The 22,886-nt window shown below is 41.4% G+C and overlaps 1 protein-coding gene across 2 annotated transcripts in view; it reads right to left on the minus strand.

Annotated features, from left to right (window-relative positions):
- Positions 1-17,712: 17,712 nt before the first annotated feature.
- The window catches only part of ARHGEF3 (Rho guanine nucleotide exchange factor 3), a 64,442-nt gene continuing 59,268 nt past the window's right edge, over positions 17,713-22,886 (minus strand). For both annotated transcript variants that reach the window (XM_090021105.1, XM_090021106.1), the window contains exons 9-10: positions 22,532-22,718; positions 17,713-20,025 (exon numbers count right to left, since the gene is read on the minus strand). In XM_090021105.1, coding sequence (XP_089877231.1) covers positions 19,679-20,025; positions 22,532-22,718 — 534 coding nt within the window. In that variant the 3' untranslated portion in view covers positions 17,713-19,678. The remainder of the gene's footprint in view (positions 20,026-22,531; positions 22,719-22,886) is intronic.

Consider the following 22,886-nt stretch of genomic DNA (forward strand, 5'->3'; position numbering starts at 1 on the left):
ATAATCTTGAAAACTGTTGCCTTGTGAGTGAATATCATAACGTAAAAGTACACTGCTGCTGCCTGTGCAATTGTTGAAATAGAAAAAAAACCTCAGCATTGTGATGTCTTATATTCAAGATGATTGCTCTTTTACAGCAATAGGGATGTTTAGCTTTGGTCTGCTCAGTTCAGGTAGGTTCAGTCTGTTTCATTCAGTTGATCCTGTAACTTCAGCAACATAAGGAATTTTATTTGCTTCTGTCAGGGGTACAGCTGGGATGTAAGCAATTGAGGCTTGACCCTAGAAGGTCAGGAACAGATATGTTCGAGGAAGCAAGGGTCCCCAGTAGAATAAAGAGCAGGTGGGTCAGAAGGTCGAGGTCTATAAGGGACTGGGATGTAGCTGGTCATCCTAGGTAGAACCACAAGCCAGGGTGGGCATCAGGAACAGGAAGAAAGTATCCAGACCAAAGTGACAAGCCAGGAGGTTCGAAGCAGGCAAGTATAAACGTATGGGATCAGGATGTAGACAATTGCTAAACAAATCCATGAGCTACGAGCTGGCTTTCAGAGGACTGTGGTAGAGTCTGGAGCATGGTGGGATCAGAAACTAGCAAGACAGTCTGGAGCACAAGGGTCCAGGCTGAGGTCTGGATCAAGGAGTCAGCAGGCAAGAATGAGAAAACCAACATACCTGATGCAGGACCCAGGAACTGGGATTCTACAAATTAAAAGGTAGGAATAATAAATAAATAAATTTTAAAAAAAACAACATAAGAACAAAGAGTCAGAAACCTCAAGGCTAGGCAGGGAGGCATCTGTTGTGTGGAACAGCCTGCTGGGCTATGAAAAGGCTGCTAAAAGCAGCCAGACAGCCAGTCACACCACGCAGGTAACTGGGGCCAGCTGGGCATAGTTAGACCACTAGCAGCCAGGCCAACTCAGTAACCAGAGCCAGCTGGAGCCAATTTACCTTGCTTACTGCCCCGACTCCTGGCAGCTTCTTGTTTCACAGGTGCTGTGATTCAATGGTGAGTGATGCAAGATCCTGTAACCCATTTTGGTTAATCCAGAGCCCCACTAGTGAGTGTAAGCATTAAAATGTCTATATAGAGCTTTCTGGAAATCACAGATCTCTTCTCCAGATATCAAATTTGGAAGCTAAAAGCATTTGTGTTTTCTAGGGCTAACAAATGAGAAGTTTTTTATCCAAGATAAACTGAGGCTGGTAAGAAGAAACTTTTTACAAAATAAAATCCTGGCAATTTCTGAGTCTCTTTCAAAAGATCTTGTCCTATTTGCGTCAAAATCCACACACCCCCAGATTGCTTCAGCATAATACCATATTATTTAAAATAGTGTGAATAATTGAACAGGGACAGCAAAAAAAATTTTTGATGGATGTAGAAACTGGCAATTCTACACAATACTATTTCATTTTATATTTGAAAAGTTATTTTCACAACCAGAAGTGTCAGAAATGTTTTTTTTCCTAATAAAAACTTTAATTCTAGGACAAATAATAATTATCCATTAAATCTATGAAGACCAAATCTGAGTGGGGCACGAGCCAGGTTGTGACTGTTGCCCCAGTGGGTTCCATCCCCTGATGTTAGTTTGCAAGAGGGAGAGGTGGACTCATAACGGTTCCAGAACATTTTTATTTGATCTCTTACTTACGCACCACCAGTGTGGATGTGGCTGCGCAGGCGGTTACACTTGGATCTGTCCCAGTTCGAGTGAGGGATGAACGAACGAAAAACAAAACAATGGATCCAAGATCGAAAACGACGATGAACGGATACGAACGAGCGCACAAACAATTGCCTATGGTTCTGGAGGCAGGAGAAGCCGTGGGAAGCTGGCCAGGCCTACCCACTGAGCGGTGAATGCTCTGGCTTCTCTCCGGGCAGAAACTCAACCCTAGCTTTTATAGGCCAGATGACAAGCCCAATTTCAAGCCCCAATTGGTCACATTTTCGCGCTAAAATGTTTGCGCAGTTTTTCACAGGGGACGAGGTTTCCCCAGCACGTGGCCACGGCCATGCAGCAAGCCAAACAGGGGCTTTCCAGATTGTGAGGAGAATGCTGACGGCATCTGTTGCTGGACAAAGCTGGCAGAGTCCAGCTTCGTGACAAAATCTTGCTAGTTTGTATTAAAATTAAGTTTTATAAATACACTGACCAGTCTACAGGCAGGCATCTTAATTGTGATACACACTTTATATAAACACAGTTTTAGCTGAAGGACAGGTAATACTTGAAAGACATATTTGGCAGGTTTGTAGGTCATGTTCATGATTTCAGTACTATTAACTGCCTGCTTTTTTTAATTATGTGCTTATTTCAAAACTCTTCTGCAAGCCTATTATAAGTTTGTTAAAAAATCTGCATGTGACAGCGGACGAATAAATTTCCTAGTATTCTACTGCTTGTTGTATTATTCATCTGTACAAAAATGCTTGGGCATGTGTGTTTCACATTGAGTAGATGTTACTCCAGATGGCAATGTAAGCATAGCTACAACCATGTGGTTGTAAAGATATGTGGGAGTCAATGAGAGTTCTGATACATAACTAAAAGATATTGTTATCAGGCTATTGGACATAGCTATGAAATTATTACACATCTATACATTTTGATTAACTTTAATTGTTAAAGTTCATTTAAAAGTTTGTTTCATGTCTGGAAGCAATGGAGGAAGGGAGGGATAAACACTACAAAGTGACCAATCACATAAAATATGCCACAGTATCAAATTCTGAAAGTGATACATAAAGCAGGTCACTAGTAATAGATTATCAAATATGGTTGCACAGATCTTCAGTCAAACAAGAAGTATATTTCTAAAAAGTTCAGTTTATTTTTTGAGAAAGAATAGCTTTAGAAATTGTTACAGAATAAACTCTTATTTCTTTATTAAATATTAAACCAAGAATCTAAATTTTGATGGTACAGAAAGGTAATTATACTGGAGTTTTATAAACTATGGAATCCAGTTTGAAATAAAAGTTACTATTATGTTTGATCCAACACTTCTTTTTACTTTTTCTCTCTCCTAAATTTCTTAAATCAAAAAAATATAAGCAACTTTCCCAGCAAAAAATTATCTTGGTGTTGGCTTACAAAACGATAGGCTAATAATTATTATTTTCTTCTTAAAAGTCTTTGGGGAGCCTGCCAAGTTTAAATAGGGTAATTAGTATCTATGTAATTTACATAAATTACAGAAACACAATACGAGATAAATTGCAGAAACATAGTGTTCAGTTATCTGGAGAAACTGTATACTGCATATGTAGTTTTCACTCTTTGGTTAATTAGACTATTTCCATGAGAATTTGACTCTGTTGCTGTCAAGTTTGAAATGGGGGCAAACAGGAGTTAAGAGATGAATGAATCCATTATAAAACTTGTTTTACTGGGTTTCATAGCATCCAAATAGAACCTTTCTATACAAAGAAGAAATCCTTCATATTCCAATTGCTAAGAAAATACTAGTTCAGAATTCAGTGCAATAACCCATTTTTACTTCCTGCAGCCCATACCTGTGTTTATGTTCTATCAATACAGTAATTCAAGAGCAATTAAATTGTTTCTTTTCCTGGGGCTGTCTTCATAGAGCTATATCGAGTAGTTAATATATGGGGCTCAGCACATCTGAATTTGCCTAGCCCAAGCTGGTGTTTTCACTTGTGCTGCTCTCAACCTTGCATATTGGTAGGAATTCTGAAGACATCTCCCATGATTCATTTAGTTGCTCTGTGATTCTTTCTCAGTGAATTGTGGGACAACTTATGTGTCCTTCTGTGCAAGTAGAGAGAATTATGGTGGAGGACTGTCAGGACTCAAATTAGTTAACCAAAGTACTCCCTTGAAAACAGGCAGGTTACTGGCCTGCGTGAAAGTGTTGCTAATCTCTAGTCCAAACCTCCAACTATGCTAGTTAGCCTGCATCTGTTTCATGGGCTAAGAATTTTTTCTGTTGGGATGAGGGAGGGAGTTAGAGGCAACACTGAAATAAAAGCTATGGCTAACCACAGAATAAAGACATATTGCTAGCTGCAGTGTCTACAGACTGGGGAAATGTAATTGCCCCTTCCATCATCATATAGTTCCTTTATTTTTCAAAATAGAAGTTGACTACTGCTCTATTTCATTTAATTTTTCCTGAGTTGAATTAAAAATTTTTTGGTTTTAAAAGCTATTCTTATTCTATTTCTGCTATTGACTCCTGTAATCATGCATTTAGAAAAAAGTACTTTTTCCTCAAAGGACATTTGCAGCAAAAGCCATGTTATCCAGCACTTTACTAAACAGAAAGCTCCACTAACCAGCATCGTCAATAAAAATCTTCTTTCTGAAGGACATGGCAAAAGTGAAACTGGAAGTCCCACTTAGGGTTTTGCCACCATGTGCTGAATTCTTCTTCATTTCTTCCTTGTGGACCACACCCTGAGGCAAAGCAGCATACGCGGACCCCCCGGCCTGTCCCTAGGCACACTGATGCCAGGGAGTGCACCTGGGGGATGCCAGAAAACAGAGCTTTTATTTCAAAAAGTTTTTCAAAGATTTTCCATCTTAATTTTTTTTGGCGTGTGGAAAAAGGAAGCGAAGAGATGGGATAATGTGTTTTTGGACTGCAGATAGTTATATTCAGAATATCTGATGTTCCAGATTGCTTTTGTTTTTTGAATGCTGACTTGCTTCTTGAGAGGATTCAAATGTTTTTCCATTGTAAAATGTCCACTGCTAATAGACTGGTAAGAGGCCTGGAGGCCAAACACTCTGGTGATGCAAGCTTCCTTGAAGTCGGAAGAAAATTTATTCCCATGACAGCAGATGCAGGATCAGCTAGAACAGGAGTGGGCAAAATATGGCCCATAGACCATATCTGGCATATCACTTCATCCTATCTGACCTACCAGCTGCTGCCAGAAGCTTAAGTAGGGAGGGCTGCACCAGACCGCTCTGCTGCAGCCAGAGCTGGACTGGGTAACACAGCATGCAAACTCTACCCTCTCCCCACACAAGATCCATCCCCTCCACCTGGCTTCCTGTTGGCTCTGAAGCTGTGTAGTCCTGGTACCATGACTACTGGCAGCTGGGCCTGTCCAGGATGAGGTGCGATGCAGCATGTTGAGTAGCTGTCCTCCCCACCCAGCATGGTAAGCAAATGCCAGAATGGTGCCACTCATCCTTGCCAGCTGGGGACAGGGCGCTTGGCCAGCTCCAACATTTCTAGTGTGGTGCAGTAATGGCTCATTATGGCAGGCAAGCAGGATAGCTACTTGACATCGCACCTCATCCTGGCTGCCAGTGGTTGGTGTACCAGGACTACACAGTGCCAACAGGAAGCCAGGCATGGGGGATGGATTCAGGGGGATGGAAGAATCTGTGCATTGTGTGGCCTGGCCCAGGCCCAAGCCCAGGCCCAGACTCAGCTGCAGCAGAGCAGAGTGGTGCAGGGTGCAGCCCTCCCTCTTCAGGCTTCTGGTGGTGGCCTATGGGCTGAATAGGATCAATTGCCTGCTTTCCCCCATCCCCCTCACCCTTAACAGCTCACCAAAACTTCTTAAGTAGTCCTCCAGCCCAAATAATTGCCCACCCCTAAGCTAGAGGATGCCATCTTCAGCTACTTAGGTTTAAATCAGTGCTTCAGGCTGGTCCTGGCTTATCCAAAAGTTTCAACAGCGTTATAGATCCAAAGACTATCCATTCACAAGAACTTGGACTTTGTGGTTAAGTACATATGGTTACTCCAACAATCCTGTGATTACAAATACTTGGGAACGCTATAAGGTCTATCACTCTGCTGCAGGGTTTGTAGTTTAAAACACTTTAGCCAAATTCAGTTAAAAAATATGCATATGACTAATGTAACATGACTAAGGACATGTGCATTAGATCAAAAGTTTTTAGTTTAAGTTTACCCAGTTCAGAAATTATTGCATGCCTATAGATGGGATGTTGTTGGGTCCCTTGTTGTGACAGCAGGAAAAGATATTTGATAGAAAATTTTATAAAAATCTGAGGCAACTACAAAAAACAAATAAAACAGCCCTATAATTGTTCATCCTTTGGTTATGTACTTTCTTCCAGTCATTAATTCCTTGGGCATCTGTGTAAAATCTTCAAAGGAAAAGAGTAGAACTAGGATGAGCGGTTTCAAAAGCAAAAGACTCAGGATTTTCACGTTGATATATCAAATTCCTGTAACTCACAACATTTCTAGAGTTTTGAGATATATGAACTAGATGATTAATCTCCTAATACTTGATTCTGTAGGAGCTTCAGCTTAGAAGAAATTCAAAGACGATCTGTCCCTAATCTCCAATAATCTTCTCAGACATATGCCCATCTAAATGTTGTTTAGGACTATTTAATAAGGCAGGGGAAGATCCTTAATTTTTGTCTGTCTGAAACTGACTTGATAAATCATAAAAGTAGGAATTTATTCATTTCAATTGAGAAAGTACATAGTCAACTGAAAACTAAATCACAAAATGATAATTTGATATACATTACAATCTCAGTCTATAAGGTGGCAGACAGTTTCATATTTTTCTGAAACTCGTCTTCTCCATTTATAACTTTGAAAACAGACACAGGAAATTAAATGACAAAAACTGTTTTAGAAACCTTAAATATCTAAGTATCAATAAAAAAAAAAAAGGAAATTAAAAATGAAACTGATGTACCACGTCCTAAAAATTCCTAGGCACAATTATATGCATAATATAACTACTTTTTAAAATCTTACTTTTGAAATTAAACATTAAAGGATATAGGAGTACTTGAAGGTAGACTTAATGCCATATTTACTCAAATTTAAGTCACCCCTGAGTTAAAGATGACTCCCCAATAATTATATTTTACTATAAACATTTATAAAATTGTTATAATTTTCCAGATATAGAAACTAATGATTGGGGAATGGACTTGAACTTCCCCCTCCCCCACAGTACTACAGCAGGGAAAGCAGTGGCTGGGGGATGGAAGGGGGGAGATCAGATGGCCACCCTGCCCTCTGCCACTTCTTTCCCCTGCAGCCTTCCTACATCCCCCCACCACTGGCACCCCCCACCCAGCCTCTGCCCCTCCCACCCACTCCCAACAATCTCTGCCCCTTCCCTTCCCTCCCCTTTACTATCAGACATTGCTGGGCTGTGTTCCCTCCTGGAGCACAGCACATGGAAGCACCACCCCTGCTGGCCATGCAGCGGTGTTGGTACTGCTTATTGGCTGGACAGGGAACAGAGTTTCCATGTGTTCCCTGCCTGGAGGGAACCCAGCCTGAGCCTGAGCTGAGCTGCATCTGACAGCAAGGTGGGAAAAGAGGAGGCAAGCAGAAGCTGCAGAGGGGAGGTGGTGGGGGTGGGGGAGGAAGCTGCTGTGGGTCAGACTCTGGCCCTGATCCCAGGGCCAGAGTCAAAGCTGTAGCAGCCTCCCCCCATCCCCATGTTGTACACAAATCTAAGATGAGGGGCTTTTCCCCCATGCTGATTGGGGGGTAGTTTTAAATTTGAGTAAATATGATATATACAATGGGGGTTCTTCCTCTGAATATTTTGCTGTTATAACTATGCTGTGAAAGGCTGTGGATCAGATTTGAAACAGTTTTAGGGTCCACCCCCATTGTAATAATTACAGTCAGAATACAGCTATCGGGCATGAATGTAAACACACATAGACATATGCACAAACACATATAATACAAAAGATATTATAAACATACTTGATTAGGGGAATTTTAAGGCAATCCTCCAGCCACAGGTATACATGCTTCAATTGAATTTATTGTAATTTTTATCTTTTTCCATATTCACTCTTCACATTCCTTTCACCATACTGCAATCTCCCAAAAAGTATATTAGTTTTTAGTGGAGTATTTAGGTGTTTTAGGGAGTGAGTGTGTGGCAAAGGGAAAGATGGGAAACTAAGATTACTACAAAAAGCAAAGGATGTAGAAGCTGGTAGTTGTGGTAAAGAGAAGTGCCTGTATGTGGAGGAACAGACAGTAAATTCCAGCAACATAGCAAGGGAGGTCTGCATGGGGCAGCACTAACTACTGCAGTGCCAATGGTGGCAGCATAGTCAGCTGCTACTGCAGAAGTGGTTATATTTGGAACCCCAACAAAGGCAGCACTCAGGGCTACTTCCCCAGTACCCAGTTTATTTAAATGCAGTAGATTCCTATTATTTGCATATTATTTATCAAACAAAACTATGCAAATAAGCAGAACATTTTTTTTTTTTAATAAAAGACAGCAAATGGGTAATGTAATTCTTGACCATAGACTGCTATTGCACTTCAAGTCACTCCAGACATTTTTATCATCCCTTAAAGATTCACTACCAAATAAAAAACTGTGGCAATTATTGTTTAGTCATATCTCTTGCTCCATTGTGCCCTGTGCTTGACTATGTGAGTTTAAATAATGTGCAAAGATCCCATACCTAACAAATTGGTTCTTTTTCTTAGACAGGCCACTCAAGGAACAATCTCATATGGCAGATACAGCAGTAAATGACAGGAAAAACAGGTATACCTAAAAAAAGTGGAACATACTTACTAATTTAAAGAAGCGGAGGCTCGAACCAGATGTTGTGGACAAGTTGTTCTTGTGTTCTTCACAGAACAGAAATATCCCAGGATTGGTATGTACACACATTTCCCTTCTAATCAGGGCTTAGTGAGTGGCTGAATGCACTGCCACTTTTCTGCCATTGATGCAATCCTGGGATAACAGTTCAAACATACTTTGCAATGGTTGGGAATATACTGTCAGTGCTTCCTATCCTATGACCCTCTTTTATAATTTATCCTAGGACAACAGGCATGGATATCTGAATGATTTGCACTTTGTCCCAGAATAAGCCTAATATCTGTCTGTAGCCAAAAAGCCATATGTCATCATTCAGTAGATTACAAAAAGTTTCCTAATTTGAAACATTATGATAAATTGTTTGTTGCAAGTGACAATCTCCATCCATGTACTGCTCAATTATTGCATTATTTGATTAATCAAAATGTGGCTCCCTTTTGCTCAGTAAATCAAAATATGCCAGAAGTTGATAAGTAAATAACAAAGTGAAAATTAATTGAATAGATAGCAAAAGTTTTTGTTCTATGGGAAAGTCTAATATAAAGTTGAATCTATTCTATCTGCAGCACCAAATCTACTCAGCATCTATTTTTCTACTAATTCTTGTTTCAATAGGTATTATTCTTTAGAAAATATCAATTGACAAAGGAAAATTGGGCTGCCAGGACGATTATCAGGTACAGCCCAATTTCATTTCATATTTAAAAATGTCTAATTCTATCCCAACTACATAGTAGGCCCAATAAAAGTTATCACCCTAAGAAATCCTGCTTCTCACAATTTCTGGACCATTAGGCCTACATCATTCTTATACTATTACATTAAAAAAACAAAATGTAGCAAATATTATATTGTCCAGTATCATTCCCCAAGCTCCTTACCTGAAGAAAGAAACAGGAATTTGTCACATTTTTAGAATACAACCTAAACTACAGAGGTTCAAGAAAAGCCCCTGCAAAATAGGCAATGTAACTAGTTTAAAGATTTTATTAAATACAGCATATTTTTGTAAAATATGCCATTTGAGGAGGAATAAACACATATTTCTACATTTTTTAAAAATAACTCTTTGTAGGTGTCCCGGGACAAGGGGGAGACTTGAACCCCAAAGGGTCAAAGAGGGACCCTGGGGGACAGCACACCCCAGGGAGAGGGAGGAGAAAGGAAGAATGAGCAAAAACAACTCACTGGCAGCACGAGGCGCGGCGGGACTGGAAGCGGCGGCGAGAACCGTGGCGGAGCGGAAAGAGGCGGCGGAGCCCGCGTGACTCTTTAGCCGCGGTTTACTTAAAGGGGAAACAGCTGGGAGAGAGGGGGAGGAGAACCAACTCAGGAGTATAAGAAGGGGGAATAGGAGGACCGAGGGGGGGGGAGGTGGCAAGAGAGTGGCGAGAGAAGAGCCCTGGGGGCCACTAAGGCAGTAGAGGAAACAGGGGACGCTGCTCCAGGCTCAAAAGGTATCAGAACCGTGCCCACGGGGAGACACTGCCAGCAGACACAAGAAAACGCAGGTGTCCCAGCTGTATATAACCCTCGGGCCTCGAGGGGAGCCGACGGGAGAGACCTCATCAACTGGGGCTCGAGGCTGGCAGAAGTACGAAGCAAGAGGTATCTGTACAAGAGGGCCAACTGAGACCTTCACGCTTGCAACAGAGGACACAGACTGGAACCCCGTCGAGGGAGGGCTCCTTCATCGAGGAACGTAGAGGGCATACTTATGTGAGAAAATCCCCACCCAAGCTTACATAGTAGCCCTTAAGGGGAAGGGTAGTTGGGCTTTAAGGGGATAGCACTGCGCTAGACATGCCTGGGCAGAGATATAGGGAAGGTTGTGAAGGGGTGTTGAAGTAAGGTCACCATAGCCTCCTGGTGGACCTATTGTTGTTATTATCATTATTATCACTACCGTTATTGCTCTTATTGTCGTTGTTGGTGAGCGTCACAGCCAGAGGGAGCTAGGGGCCCCTAAGCTCGCACGAGTCAGGAAAGGGTCTGGGTTTATTGGGCCTGACTAAAATCAGGAGGGACCCTACATCAAGTAAGGGTCTGTCGTCGGCAACCACAATAGCACACCGCTGAGGCTCGGATAGGGTGAGGTACGGGGAGGTTGGAGTCTCGCAAAGAACATCACGCCTTGGCCGCGGGGAGGCAGCCAGGATCAGACAGTCATACCCCTCCACCACTGAAGTATCATCGAAGTCGTGGCAGGTGGGACAAGGAGGGGGAAGACCGCCTGAACCAGGAGATCGGTGGCACCTCCCCTAAGGGACGGAGCAAAAGGTTACCACCAAGTCCTTGGGCCAGGCGCCACGGGATTGTATGATCGAGGCCCGGCGGGTGCAGTAAGTCTTTACAAAACTTCTCCCATAAATAAGGACAGAGATGCACTGATGTGAATTATCATAGTTCTACTGACACTGTCACTTGTAAGAGTTGTAGGGTTTTGGCCTCTTCTTGATAGATGCCTTGCTCCCAAGTGACATCAGGGTGAGATTTGGGCTCAGGTGCCACCTAGATGGTCTGGGTGCTGCTCCTACTCGCCTGCCACACCTTTGATGTTCTGTATTGGGGAGGCAGTTCCCTAAAGGTGGCCCCCAAAAGCAAAGCAGTCTTGACCCTGGTCTTTTCTTCGTGGCGCTCCAAAACCTCCTGTTTACCCCACCTTTACCACATCCACGGCCTGGGCAAATGTTGCACTCTGCAGGTCTTCCATTGGATGATATCCCTTCTCATCCAGATTGCCCACATTGGAATGAGTCAGGCCCTCTCGGCCTGCACAATCTTCCCCACAGCTGGTTCCTCAACTGCAGGCCAATTTGGGCATATAAACCTGCCCTGGCTTGGGGCTAACTAGAACTCCAAATGAATCCAACAGAAAACATCTGGCCTCCGCTGACGGACTCCTGGGATCCTGTTTCCCAGTTACCACTTGGTCACTCAAGAAAAAAGGAAGGGGAAGAGAGAAAAGGGGAATTCGCTTGTCCCTTCCCTCCTAGTAATTGTGGGGGTGGGCAGCTGCCCCATGCCCCACCCTGATCAGTCTTCCCAGCACAACCACCTCTGGATCCCCGCTGACCTGGGGTCACTCTCCTGTTCCTCCTGAGCTGGTGGGGCACATAGTTCACACGGTGGGCTGCTCTTTCCTTTCTGCCAAGCTCCCTGTGAGGGCTAGCAGCTCCCTGCCACCATCCCCAGCTACCGTACCTGGATTCTCTAGTGGGGCTGCAGTGTCACTCCTGGGCATCCCTTGGCTCCCCAGGCTTGGGCTTCTTTTCTGGTCTGCCAGAGCCCTCCAGTAGCTGCTCTGTTCTCCTTCTCTGCCCGCCAGGCTTGTGATTATTTGCTCTGGTGATGGCATCTCCTGGCCAGCATCCCACTCTTCCCCTGCCAGCCAGTCAGCTGTGCTCCCAGCTGCTCTTTGAGTAGCCCGTGCCTCCCCGAGGGTCTGCCCCCATCCCTCACCAATGCACAGCCTCAGGCAGCTCTGGAATTGCGGAGCCTGTGTCCACATTTCTCTCTGCTGCTGCTTGTTCGGGCTTCTGCGGTCAGTATCGGGATGCGTGTGGCAGGGGTCTGGGACACACTAGAGGGGCTTTTACTGCCCCTCTCACAGACACCCATTGAGAATCTGGCTGCCTTCATATAAGTAATAGCCACTAAAATTTCAAGAGTATATGTAGTGAACATAAATGCTACAAATTCACCGTATTCTAACCATTCTCTTGCTTTACATGGGTCAGCCGTAAATATATTCTAATAGAAAAAGCTTGGAAAATAATATTAAAACTAATGTAGTAAAAGGCAGGAGGGTGAGAAACTGGTATCCAGTAACACCAGGAAACTATCTGAAGTATACTTACTGCCACCTGCTTCTCCTACAAAACAGTATGCTAAAGCATATTTTTGCAGTGGGTGAAAAGTCTCAGCAATTAGAATTATATGCTACATTATAAACATGTATCATAACAAGGGTCAAACAGCAGTCTTACAGAGCTGGTTTCAGGTTACTGCACTTTAAAAATACATTTTTTCACTGACATTTTGTAGCTGAACAGAAGCAATTCACATTTATAAACTAACAAAGGTCTTCTTGACAAAACTTTTTATTTAGTTGTGAGAAAACCACATTGGAAAAACCTCACTAGACTCAACAAAAGGATCTATAAAAAAATCTAGATTACTGTGTCAGTATGAATTCCATTCTGACAAATAAATATTTGTAGCAAGGAGCCTGGTTGAAAGACAGTAACATTTTGCATCACTGAAAAGCTACTGTTGCAAGAGAGCAGCAATTGAACATTCTTTGAAGTAAAAATAATTGAAAATATGCTAGAATTCATTACCTTAAGATTTGTTTCACTTACTTTGTTCTCGTGGTTTAATAGTGCTAAATGTTTGACTATGACTTCTTGGTTTGTTTCTATAGTACCCGTGATTCTCAGGCCGCCTCTCACCAGGCCAAGATTATTTAGCTTTCACAGTTGAGTCAAATCAACTGCTTTAGTCTAACAGAGCTGCAGACTCAGACCTGATCAATAGCTGCAAACTTATAACTTGAAAGATTCAGTGTGAAAAAAACTGCAGAAGCTTCTATCCCAAAGGAACTTAGAGTGAATGTAAAGTGTATGTATGTGCATCTCTTCTAGATAGTTGTTTTGCCAAATAAAAACTGTTACAGAACTGGCTGCCCAGGTTTACAACAGTTTTGTGCTGCTTGGATTTTTAGGCATATGTGTTGTTCAAGTACTCCTTTTCCTTTCATCAAAGCCTTCTCTTTCCTGGCATGTTTCAGAAAAGCATTTTATGATTTACAGTAATACAACATGAGCAGGAGTAGGCAATAACACTCAAGTCCTAGCAAACACACCAGCTCCCCTCAGCGGTCAACTAAAGAATACTAATACTAAAACAAATCTAAAATTTTCATGAACCCACCAAGAGCTAAAGAGAACATGATGTCTGATAAAGTTCTGTATCAACGTTGATATTATACAAACCATCTTTTTTCCCTCTGAACTATGTTATCTGTCTTCTTTTTACATAAAAGTTAAAAAAATAAAATCGTCATCTTATCCTGGCCTGTGGACTGCAATAAAATAATTTAATGAGGCTATAAATAAAACTGGCATGATTGCTGAGAGATTTTAGTTATAGGGAAAACATAAATGGCCTGGACTAAATCTTTTTGTTATAAGGATGATCTGGCTATCGTAGGTGAGACAGGTGATAGGGTATAAAGGATGGTTGCAAATTTGAAGGAAGCAGCAAGAAAATTGAGATTAAAGAAGATAAAATCAGAGACCTAGCTATAAGCCAACAAGAAGAATTTTGGACAGACTTACCCAGTAACCAATAATCAGAAATTTCAACATATTAGGCAGTTTAAATACCCAACTACTACTACTAATTTGATAATTATTCTAAATAATAATGATTTGATAAGGGAAGAAATTAAGGCCTGAGGGCAGAGGCATTATATTTCTTGCTAGGGGATTTTTTTCTTCTAACTACTAAGTAAGTTCAAGCTTTTGATATACAAGACAGACCTGTTGCTTTATATGGATGTGAGACCTGGACACTTCCAGAGGTGGAGGACAGACAATCAAATACTTGTGAAATACCTGGGCCAATACAAAAAGCATCATGTATGGATTCATATCCTGTTCCATCTCTTGGGTACCTAGACTTAGGTGCCCAAGTACAATCCAGCAGTAGACCTGGGATGGTGAAAAGGGGTCCAGTGATGTCAGAGAGCTCACTGTATGTGTGTTCAATGGCCCAGATTTTTAGCAACACAGTGGCAAAAATGTAACTGCACCACAGCATCCACCCCAACACATTCCTTTTCTATCCAGATAAAGTCACTGAAAAATCTTTAATACAACTACTTTTGTAAGACACTATCATCTTAGGCTTAAGATCAATTCAAAACACTGAGGAAGAAGAGGAGCCACCCATGGTTTGTGCTAGCAGTTTTTCAGGGACTTGAGTGGAATAGGATCACACTTAGGCATCTAATAAGTGGAACAGATCTGGCCAAAAGTTCTAATAAGGAATTGTGGGAAATCAGTATAGTGAGTGTACTTGAGTGGGTGACACATGTGGTTAGGGTGATAAAAAGCACACCAATTAAGTATCTCCTGGAAGGCAGTGTTCAACTTAAGGGACAATCAAGAAGATGGTGTAATAATATTGAGCAAGATCTAAGAGCTATTAATGTGAATAGCCAACTAGGAGGAAAAAATACCTTCAATGGAAAAAGATGAGGGCAAATTTGGAACACAAACAAAGACCTTTAAGCTTTATAGAGTCAGGGAATAGAAACAGAAGTTCATCCCATGTTGAAAAAGATCTTACAGACCACCCTAAAGTTTTATTCTAGCAGATTTGTAACATCTGGAAAAATACATAGGAATCTGATTATGTTGTCTGAAATGCTTAGTGCTTGATTTCTTCAATGTAGTTAATATACAAACTATAATGAGTAATTTAAAATTATTTTCCCCAGCAGATGGCAGCAACACACTGTTGCACAATTTGAAATACTTGATACATAGCTTTACTCAGATTGTGTGTTAAACACACTAATCTCCATAGCCATTACTGCATTTGTAGATAACCATAATTATATTTAGAAAATAGTGTTCCTCCTGGAAGATCCCAAAATACCTTGTCAGTCAAAAACAAATTCAAATTCAGCTTAAAGCAGACATTTCTCAGGTTCAAACATAACCATTTCTTAAAGACAGAAAGCGAAGAAGCATTTTTCACTTGGAGCTGTCCATTTCTTTTCGAGTGACTGGGAGAGTTCCTATTCTTCTAACCTCCCAGCATGAACTGGCTCTCCTTTCCTGACCAATAGTTCTCAAGAGCTCTAGGAAGGACAGAGCAAGAAGCAACATACAGACTAGAGACAGAAATTACACATAAACTGGTATAAGTAATCAGAGACTGGTTCAGATCTGTAACACAACAGAAGTTCAGTGCACATAAACCACTTTCAAAATGATCAAAAGTGGTTTAAGATAAATCTGGGTGGATGTAGTATCAAAGTTAACTGATTTAGGTTAAATTGGTTTATTGAACTTCTATCCCAGACCCCCTCTATAATCAAGTTAACTCACAGTCCCCCAATATCCCCTGATATTTTACACTGCCCCCACAAACCCCACCTCACAGGGTGGGCAGACTAGCTTTGGCCCAAGCTGCCTGCTCCTACCAAACAGGAAGGCATGCTCTAGCATCCCCCAGCTTCTGGCCTGGGCTACTGAAGGCCTGTGGCTGTATCTCTGGAATCAAAAGTCAATGTCTGTTCATTTGCTTATCGGTTAAATCTACGCAACTTAGACTAACCTGTGAAGATTGAATCAATTCATCCTTGGATGTTTTGACTGTTTGTACTAAGCCACAAGGGCCTTTGTTTGGACTCTACCTCACCATGGCCACTTCCTATCCCAGCACAGCATGAGGTGTGCTGTTGTTCATGTTGCTTGTTGTTCATGTTGCTTGATGGCACTCTCTGATTTTCCATTCAGATAGTGTAGGTATGTCCTAAAAGTGAAGAGGAGTTCATGCTTGTCTTCACTATTGCTTCAGACTTTGTTCATACTTGAGAACATTATACTCATATTTGAAATGTTGCCTTCATAACTATATTATGTAGTGAAATGCAGGGGGGGCGGGTTTCGAAAAAGCAAAGTCTGTAATGTAATTCTTCAGCAAAATCATGGCAAAGCCTGTATTTCTTAAAGGTTTTTTTAATACAAAACTGTTTCTTGGTCAGTATGACTATGACTAGAACCTGTTATGAAACTCATTTCTTTGTAATGAAGTAGGGTTCACTCTGCAGAGCAATTTTTGACATGGTGAAGCAAGTATGAAGATATGACATATGCCCAGTTTTGAATGAAGCTGGCTATCAGTGCAGTATGGATGGACACTGATCCTGAAATCAAATGCACTAATGCAGGATCCAGTGAAGCTCTGCACAGGCTGTCACAGACCCCCCAGTACTTTGGAGTTTCCAAGTGTCCCGTAAAGCCAGCTTCTACACTAGGGGGAATCTCTGGTTCCTTCCCATGTGAGATCCAGGCCTTTTGGTCCCTCTGACTGTCCCTGCTTTTTCATGACTGACTCAGGGAGCTTGCGTCCAGTTCAGCTGCAGAGGGGGACTTAAATTCTTGATAGAAGTCTTCATAGTTCCAAGCAATAAAACAGACCACTTTGCTTCAAGAAAGGCATTTACTGGGGCAAAGGCTATCCAGCCAGAGGTTCTCTACCTTCTCCAGGAGGTTAAGCAGTCCCTCTGTCCAGCCTCCACAGCCCGTTGTCCAGCCTAAGCATCCCAGAGGTAGCTGAACTCTTCTTCCTCTCCAGTACACAAAGCCACAAGCCCCAAAACAGCTGTGCTAGTCTCTTTCTTTAGGCTCTTCCATTCAGTCAGCATCCTGCTTTCTTGAGGCTTCTCTATCCATTGTCATGCTTATTTCAGTCTCCTTCCCTTGATGCCTTCAGGGCACCTCCTCCAAAGGATGAGTGCCAAGCCCATATGAAACATCAGCATGGCTATTCCTTTATTGCTGCAATTCCATATCATCTTGTCCAGCAATAAGCTCTGTTAACAGCAGGGACCCTATTAATCCTTCTTTCCCTGAGTAGAACTAGTTAAAGAAACCGAAGCATGCAACATTATTACAACATAAGCACAGTTAAAACAGAAGTGTTATAATAAAATCTATATTTCCTCACACAGGCATATGGATTTTGCTAATGCCCATATTATTTCCTGATTTACGCAACTCTGCTGTAGGCTAAGTTTCTACCAAAACTGTAACATTGCTATTGTTCTTTTTCTTTTCTTTTTTTACACTTGTAACAATTGCTCCATTTCATATGGAATGACCAAAAAACGCATACTGGGACAAAAAAGAGAAAGCATGAACATTTCAGCAAATATTCCTCAAATCTTTGAAAATGTTTCCAATCAAAATTTTGAAGTTAGAAATTTAGATTAGCCCCAGGTATAACAACCAGTTCAGCCAGTAGTGAATCATAAACCTGGCTTATTTAATTACTACTGAAAGCCTTTTGCAGATCTGGCCATAGTATTTTCTATACTTAATAAGCAAGCAAAACGATTAAAAGCCAAAGCAGTTTAATGTAATTTATTTGAATGCTTCCAGAAAAGTTTAAGGCCTTTATACATAAGTATTTAATCAATACATACCTTCTTTTTCCATAACTCAACACTACATGCTTTTTCTTTAGCACTTTGGGTAACAGCTGTCATACCAATGGTTCACAACCTAAAATATTTTTACTTCTTTTTCCTTCTGTAAAATATTTCCTTCTCTTCTTGTTCTACTCTTCTTCATTGGTATTTTCTTTCAACTCTAAAAATGAAGCAGCTTAAATAAATTACAGGCCTGCAATAAAAAAATCACCATGTTTTAAAAACTATAAATACAGAAATATGTTCTAAAGGGTAAAATTGACCACAATATTTTTGGAAAAATAAAGTAATATACCTTGTTTTTATATAGTTTATCTTGTCACACTGATTCCTTTAATGTATATGTCATGACATATGTACAAAGTAAATGACATTTTACTTACTCTTTTCTTTCTGTAAACTTGTAACACACAAGAAATAAATGTTTTTGGCAATAATTTAACAGTTTTACTACTTGTTATGGTATGGCTGTACTTTGCACAGGTCATTTTATATAATATCAAGAATCGTTTCACTATTTAGGACACAATATTTTACATCCCACTTGATTAACATTTAAAAGATTGGAATTATTTATTTCTTGCACAGGGGAATAAAATATTAACCAATGATTCCTAATACTTGCACAGAGTGTTTTAAACTGCAGTTTTAAGTGGCTGATCTGCCTTTCATCATAATAAGTAAAGTCAATTATAGTCTAAGTTAAATCATCCACCAGAAAACACAGTGATATTTCCAATTACAGCATGAGATTTAGTGAAGCAAACTTACTAAAAAAACTATAAAGGATGTGATATTTACTAAAGACAAATAAATTCCCTTTTTAAGTTTCTCTATCGTCTCCCTTGGGGCATTTATAGAGCAGTGCAGACTTTGCAGAATTTGTTATAGTCTTAAAAAATGATCATGGGTAATTGTAAACAGATATTTGCACAAAGTTTACTGGGATATTTTAACCTTTGTGGTGCTTAAAACCAAAGGTAGAGGTTACTGGGATGCAAAAAATTAAAGAGGGCTTATTCACTAATCAATTCTTCCTCTCCTGTTTGGGATAACACAGTTCTAAATGGCGCTGGAGGCAAACTACCAACTTTTTATCTACAGAGTCAGTGTTAGCAGTTGAGGGGTTTTTTCAGTTGTTTATTTTATTATTATATGCTCTGATAGTAAACTATGGCACTGCAATGATGATTTTAATTGACCAGACATTAAAACATTGGCTTGATGGAACAGTGCTTCATGTTTGTTTTTTGTATCGAACCCTAAAGTGTTTTCCTTTTTAATTAAACCCTAAAGAGTCACTGGTGACATGGCCTACTCTTTACACTTCCTGTTGATTCAATACCACAATAGCTAACCTAGTTTATTCCAATACATTTTTGTAGACAGAGATTTTGTTTATGCTTTTGTGAAACTTTTTAACACCACTAATAACTAAATGTCATGCTTAATATCCTTCTTACAACATCTTTCAAAATCCATGTCTTCAGCTGCCACATTAGAGGTCAAATGGAGCACTGTAAAAAGCATGAAAAAATATTTATATAATGTACATGTGAACAGTAGTTTAGAGATTTTTTTTTCCAGCAGGACATTGAAAATAACTGGTCAAGTACCTCTTCCATCCACTCAAGATGTTTATGGAATATGTCACAGAATACAAGTTGCAACAGATTCCAGCTTACACAAATTGGCAGTTACAGTACTATTCTCAAAGTACAAGTACAAGAAGGACTGTGTTGACATAGTCACAAGAAAGTATTTAAAAAGTGCTTTTCAAATCTTGGTTCCATTTATGGAATGCAAATACTGTACAGGTAAGACACAGGTTAACTTTCATGAAGTGTAAGTTTCTGTCAAACATTGGTTTCTATCTGTTTTCCATTCTCACAAGAGTCTGTCTGTTCCATGCGTTCACAGTCAACACTGACTTCACTGATGTCCATACTACAATCTGACTCACTATCTGATTGGTCCATATGCTCAAGCCTGGTTTCTCCCTGTGGTACTCTGCTCCCATGTGGGGATATTAGGAAATGTCCTTCTGAATTCAGCATTCCAGCCTCTCCTCCACACACAGCTTTTTCTTTGGCCTGCCGGATACAGTTAAGCCACTGTTGTTTGTTGAAGGAGTCATTGGCTTGTAGTGAGTGGGACTGGCTTTGAGATCCATTTTTGAAGCTGACTCTGAAAAAGTTTTTGACTGAAAAAAATAAGAATTGTCAGTATGTGGATTGCTTTGGGTTTGTGCATTTTATAAGGGAAGATGTTAAAATCATAAGCTCTGCAGAATCTTTAGCTTGCTAGTCTGCCTCTCCAGAGCTATGGTAAGATTTCCTAGAGATGTGAGAGGAGTGTAATCTCTGAGGGTGGTTAAACAAGTTATAATTTTTGTGTGATCGGGCCCTTGAAAGCACTCTACAGCCATGCTGTGACACATATGCACAGCTGCAGAGTACTTTTAAAGAGCCTGACCTGGCTCTCCCCAGCACCCAATCTGGGGTACCTGCTGCTGCTCGCTTCCACCTCTCTATTTTGCCTGGCCTGAGCTGGAGAGTGGAAGGGGTGGATTGGAGCCCCCTGCCTTGCAGGTCCATCCTGGCTCCCTCCAGCACCCCGATTCAGGCCAGGCAAAGCCCAGCTGGCATCTCAGTGCTTCTTGCTTACCCCTCCTTCCCGGCTGACAGAGCTGGGGGGGGTGGGGAGCAGGGCTCAGGAAAGGGACAGTTCAGCAGCCTCCTTGGAGCACCCCCGCAGGGGCTGCCAGGAGGCAGTGGCAATGTGTAAGGGGTGTACGTGCACCCCCTTAGAGCACTGGTGCACCCCCTGACAGGCAGCGCTCCTTGCTTAGGCAATAGGCAGGGAGCGCCAGCCTGGGAGCAGGGATACCAGATGAAGTGCCACTGGCACTTGCAGGAGCACCACTTGTGCTTCCCAGTTGATGAGATCATCTGTGGGGCGACCCACCTCGGTCACCGAGATTGACCATGGGGGACCCCCCTGGTCGCTGAGTGGCCACTGGGGGGGGGGGGCACATGCCCCCCTGACTCAGGTGGCACCAGTCACCCATGCCAGGAGGCCAGTGCAGGCAGGCGTTATCTTTTCCAACCCAACAAGCAAACACTTGTTTGGTCGGGGGGGCACTAAGTCATGGCGCCAGCAGGGCCCCAAGGCAGGGCAGCAGGAGTACAGAACCCAGGCTGGCATGGGCTCCATAGATACCCCACATATCCACACGGTCTCCCATGCCACATACACCCCCCCAACCCCATACACACCCACATCCTCCATCACACGCCACATGCATGCAAACCTGCACCCACACCCACAACCCCCCACAAATCTATCCCCACCCACCCATACCTCCACACCCCCCAAACACCTCTCCTCCAATATACAAGAGTAAGACTTAATTTTAAGCTATTATGCAATCACCTCTATGTACACTACGCAAACACATATACATCAGGACAAAAATATTTTTTGAAATCAAATAAAAGTATGTTGTATTAGATGTTTGATTTTTAGACTATAATTCGGGTTTTTCTGGTTCCAAGATGGCAACCCCCTTGCCGAAAGGAGTACTTCCAGGGTCAAGGGGAAAGACTTCTGGTGGCAAAGGTGAGAGGTCAGGGGATGGCACTTCCAGTCCCAAGATGGTGACCAAGGGGCAGGGTACCTGTAAAGGGGTGGGGCACACATGTGGCCCTCGATAGCTTGCCAAAACTCGTTAAGCAGCCCTCCAGCTGAAATAATTGCCCACCCCTGTTCTAATACCTTCTAACTGGTAGAGCTGTTTTGTTTATTAGAGTTAATAACAGAGCATGGCCAGTAATGTTCTAACACTTAAAGCTTTCATGCATAAAACTAAACACAAAAGCTACAACTCGTTGATTTGTAAGCCAGTTTATCTTTTCCACCTTGGAATGTTAAGCAGCTCAGTAGGCTACTTCGATCTTTGGGGAACCTCTCTGGCCTCACATGGCTCATTATTGTCCCACAAAGTTCTAAGATTTCACCGTTGCTTTCTACAGACTGACCCCAGAATACTGTATTCCATGTAAGATAAACACCCCCTTCCCTGCAACCTACAGCATAAATCAATGCAATATCAAACAAAACCTTCAAAAATACTCTCTCAGAGTAGCTACCTAAGGTTAAAGGGAGATTTCTAATGGAAATTTTGTTGCAACTGATTCTGCAAATGCTTATAGCATGCTTAATTAGAAGCACATGAATAATCCTATTGACTTCAATAGGACTACTCACAGACTTAAAATTGACCACACACAGAAGTATCTGCAGGGTCACAGCCTTAAGGATTAGTAACCAACCTCTCCATTACAGATGAATAATCATAATAGATTAAAACTTGTAAGATTTTTGAATAGGCTATAATATTTACAAAAGTGCTCAATAAATTCCTAAGAAATGATTTTTTGTTGGTAGTAATTTACAACCTCTTCCATTTCTTACTGTTGTATAAAGAAGAGAATCCCATTATTTCTGTTGCAGATTGACATTAACTCTAAATTGACATTTAGAATATATAAGAGAGAAGCTGTCTCACAGTACAACAGTTTGAAATACAGGTTAAGTTTTGGATCTAAATAAGCTGTTAGGTAGTGCTGCTGTAAATGGTTGGGGATTTCAAAGCTTCATCTCCTCCTTACAAGTAAATGACAAAATATTCAAATCAAACTTCATACTTCTCTCATTGTGGCTGAATGCTCCACGTATGGATCCACCTAATCGCACTTCTCCATCCTGCAAATCTTCCAGCACAAGATCCTTTACTGGGATGGGTTGCCGATATAGCTGGTAGCAGAGTTGTTCATTATGGGTAATAGCTCGGGTAATTACCAGCACTTCTTGGAACAGGAAGACATGCAGTTTCTATCAGAAAAGAGTAAAAGAAAAATGAATGCATTATTTCTTTTTAAAAAGCTATTGAACAAAGTTCACTTTAGCTGTAATATACTATACCATTTGTTTTTTAAACAATATAAATAATTAGATGTTTAAATGAAAACCTGCCAACAGCACTTGGAGTCTCTTCCCTCC

Source organism: Crocodylus siamensis, chromosome 11 (assembly GCF_052110815.1).
Source record: "Crocodylus siamensis isolate JL-2025a chromosome 11, ASM5211081v1, whole genome shotgun sequence".
Lineage (NCBI taxonomy): Eukaryota > Metazoa > Chordata > Crocodylia > Crocodylidae > Crocodylus > Crocodylus siamensis.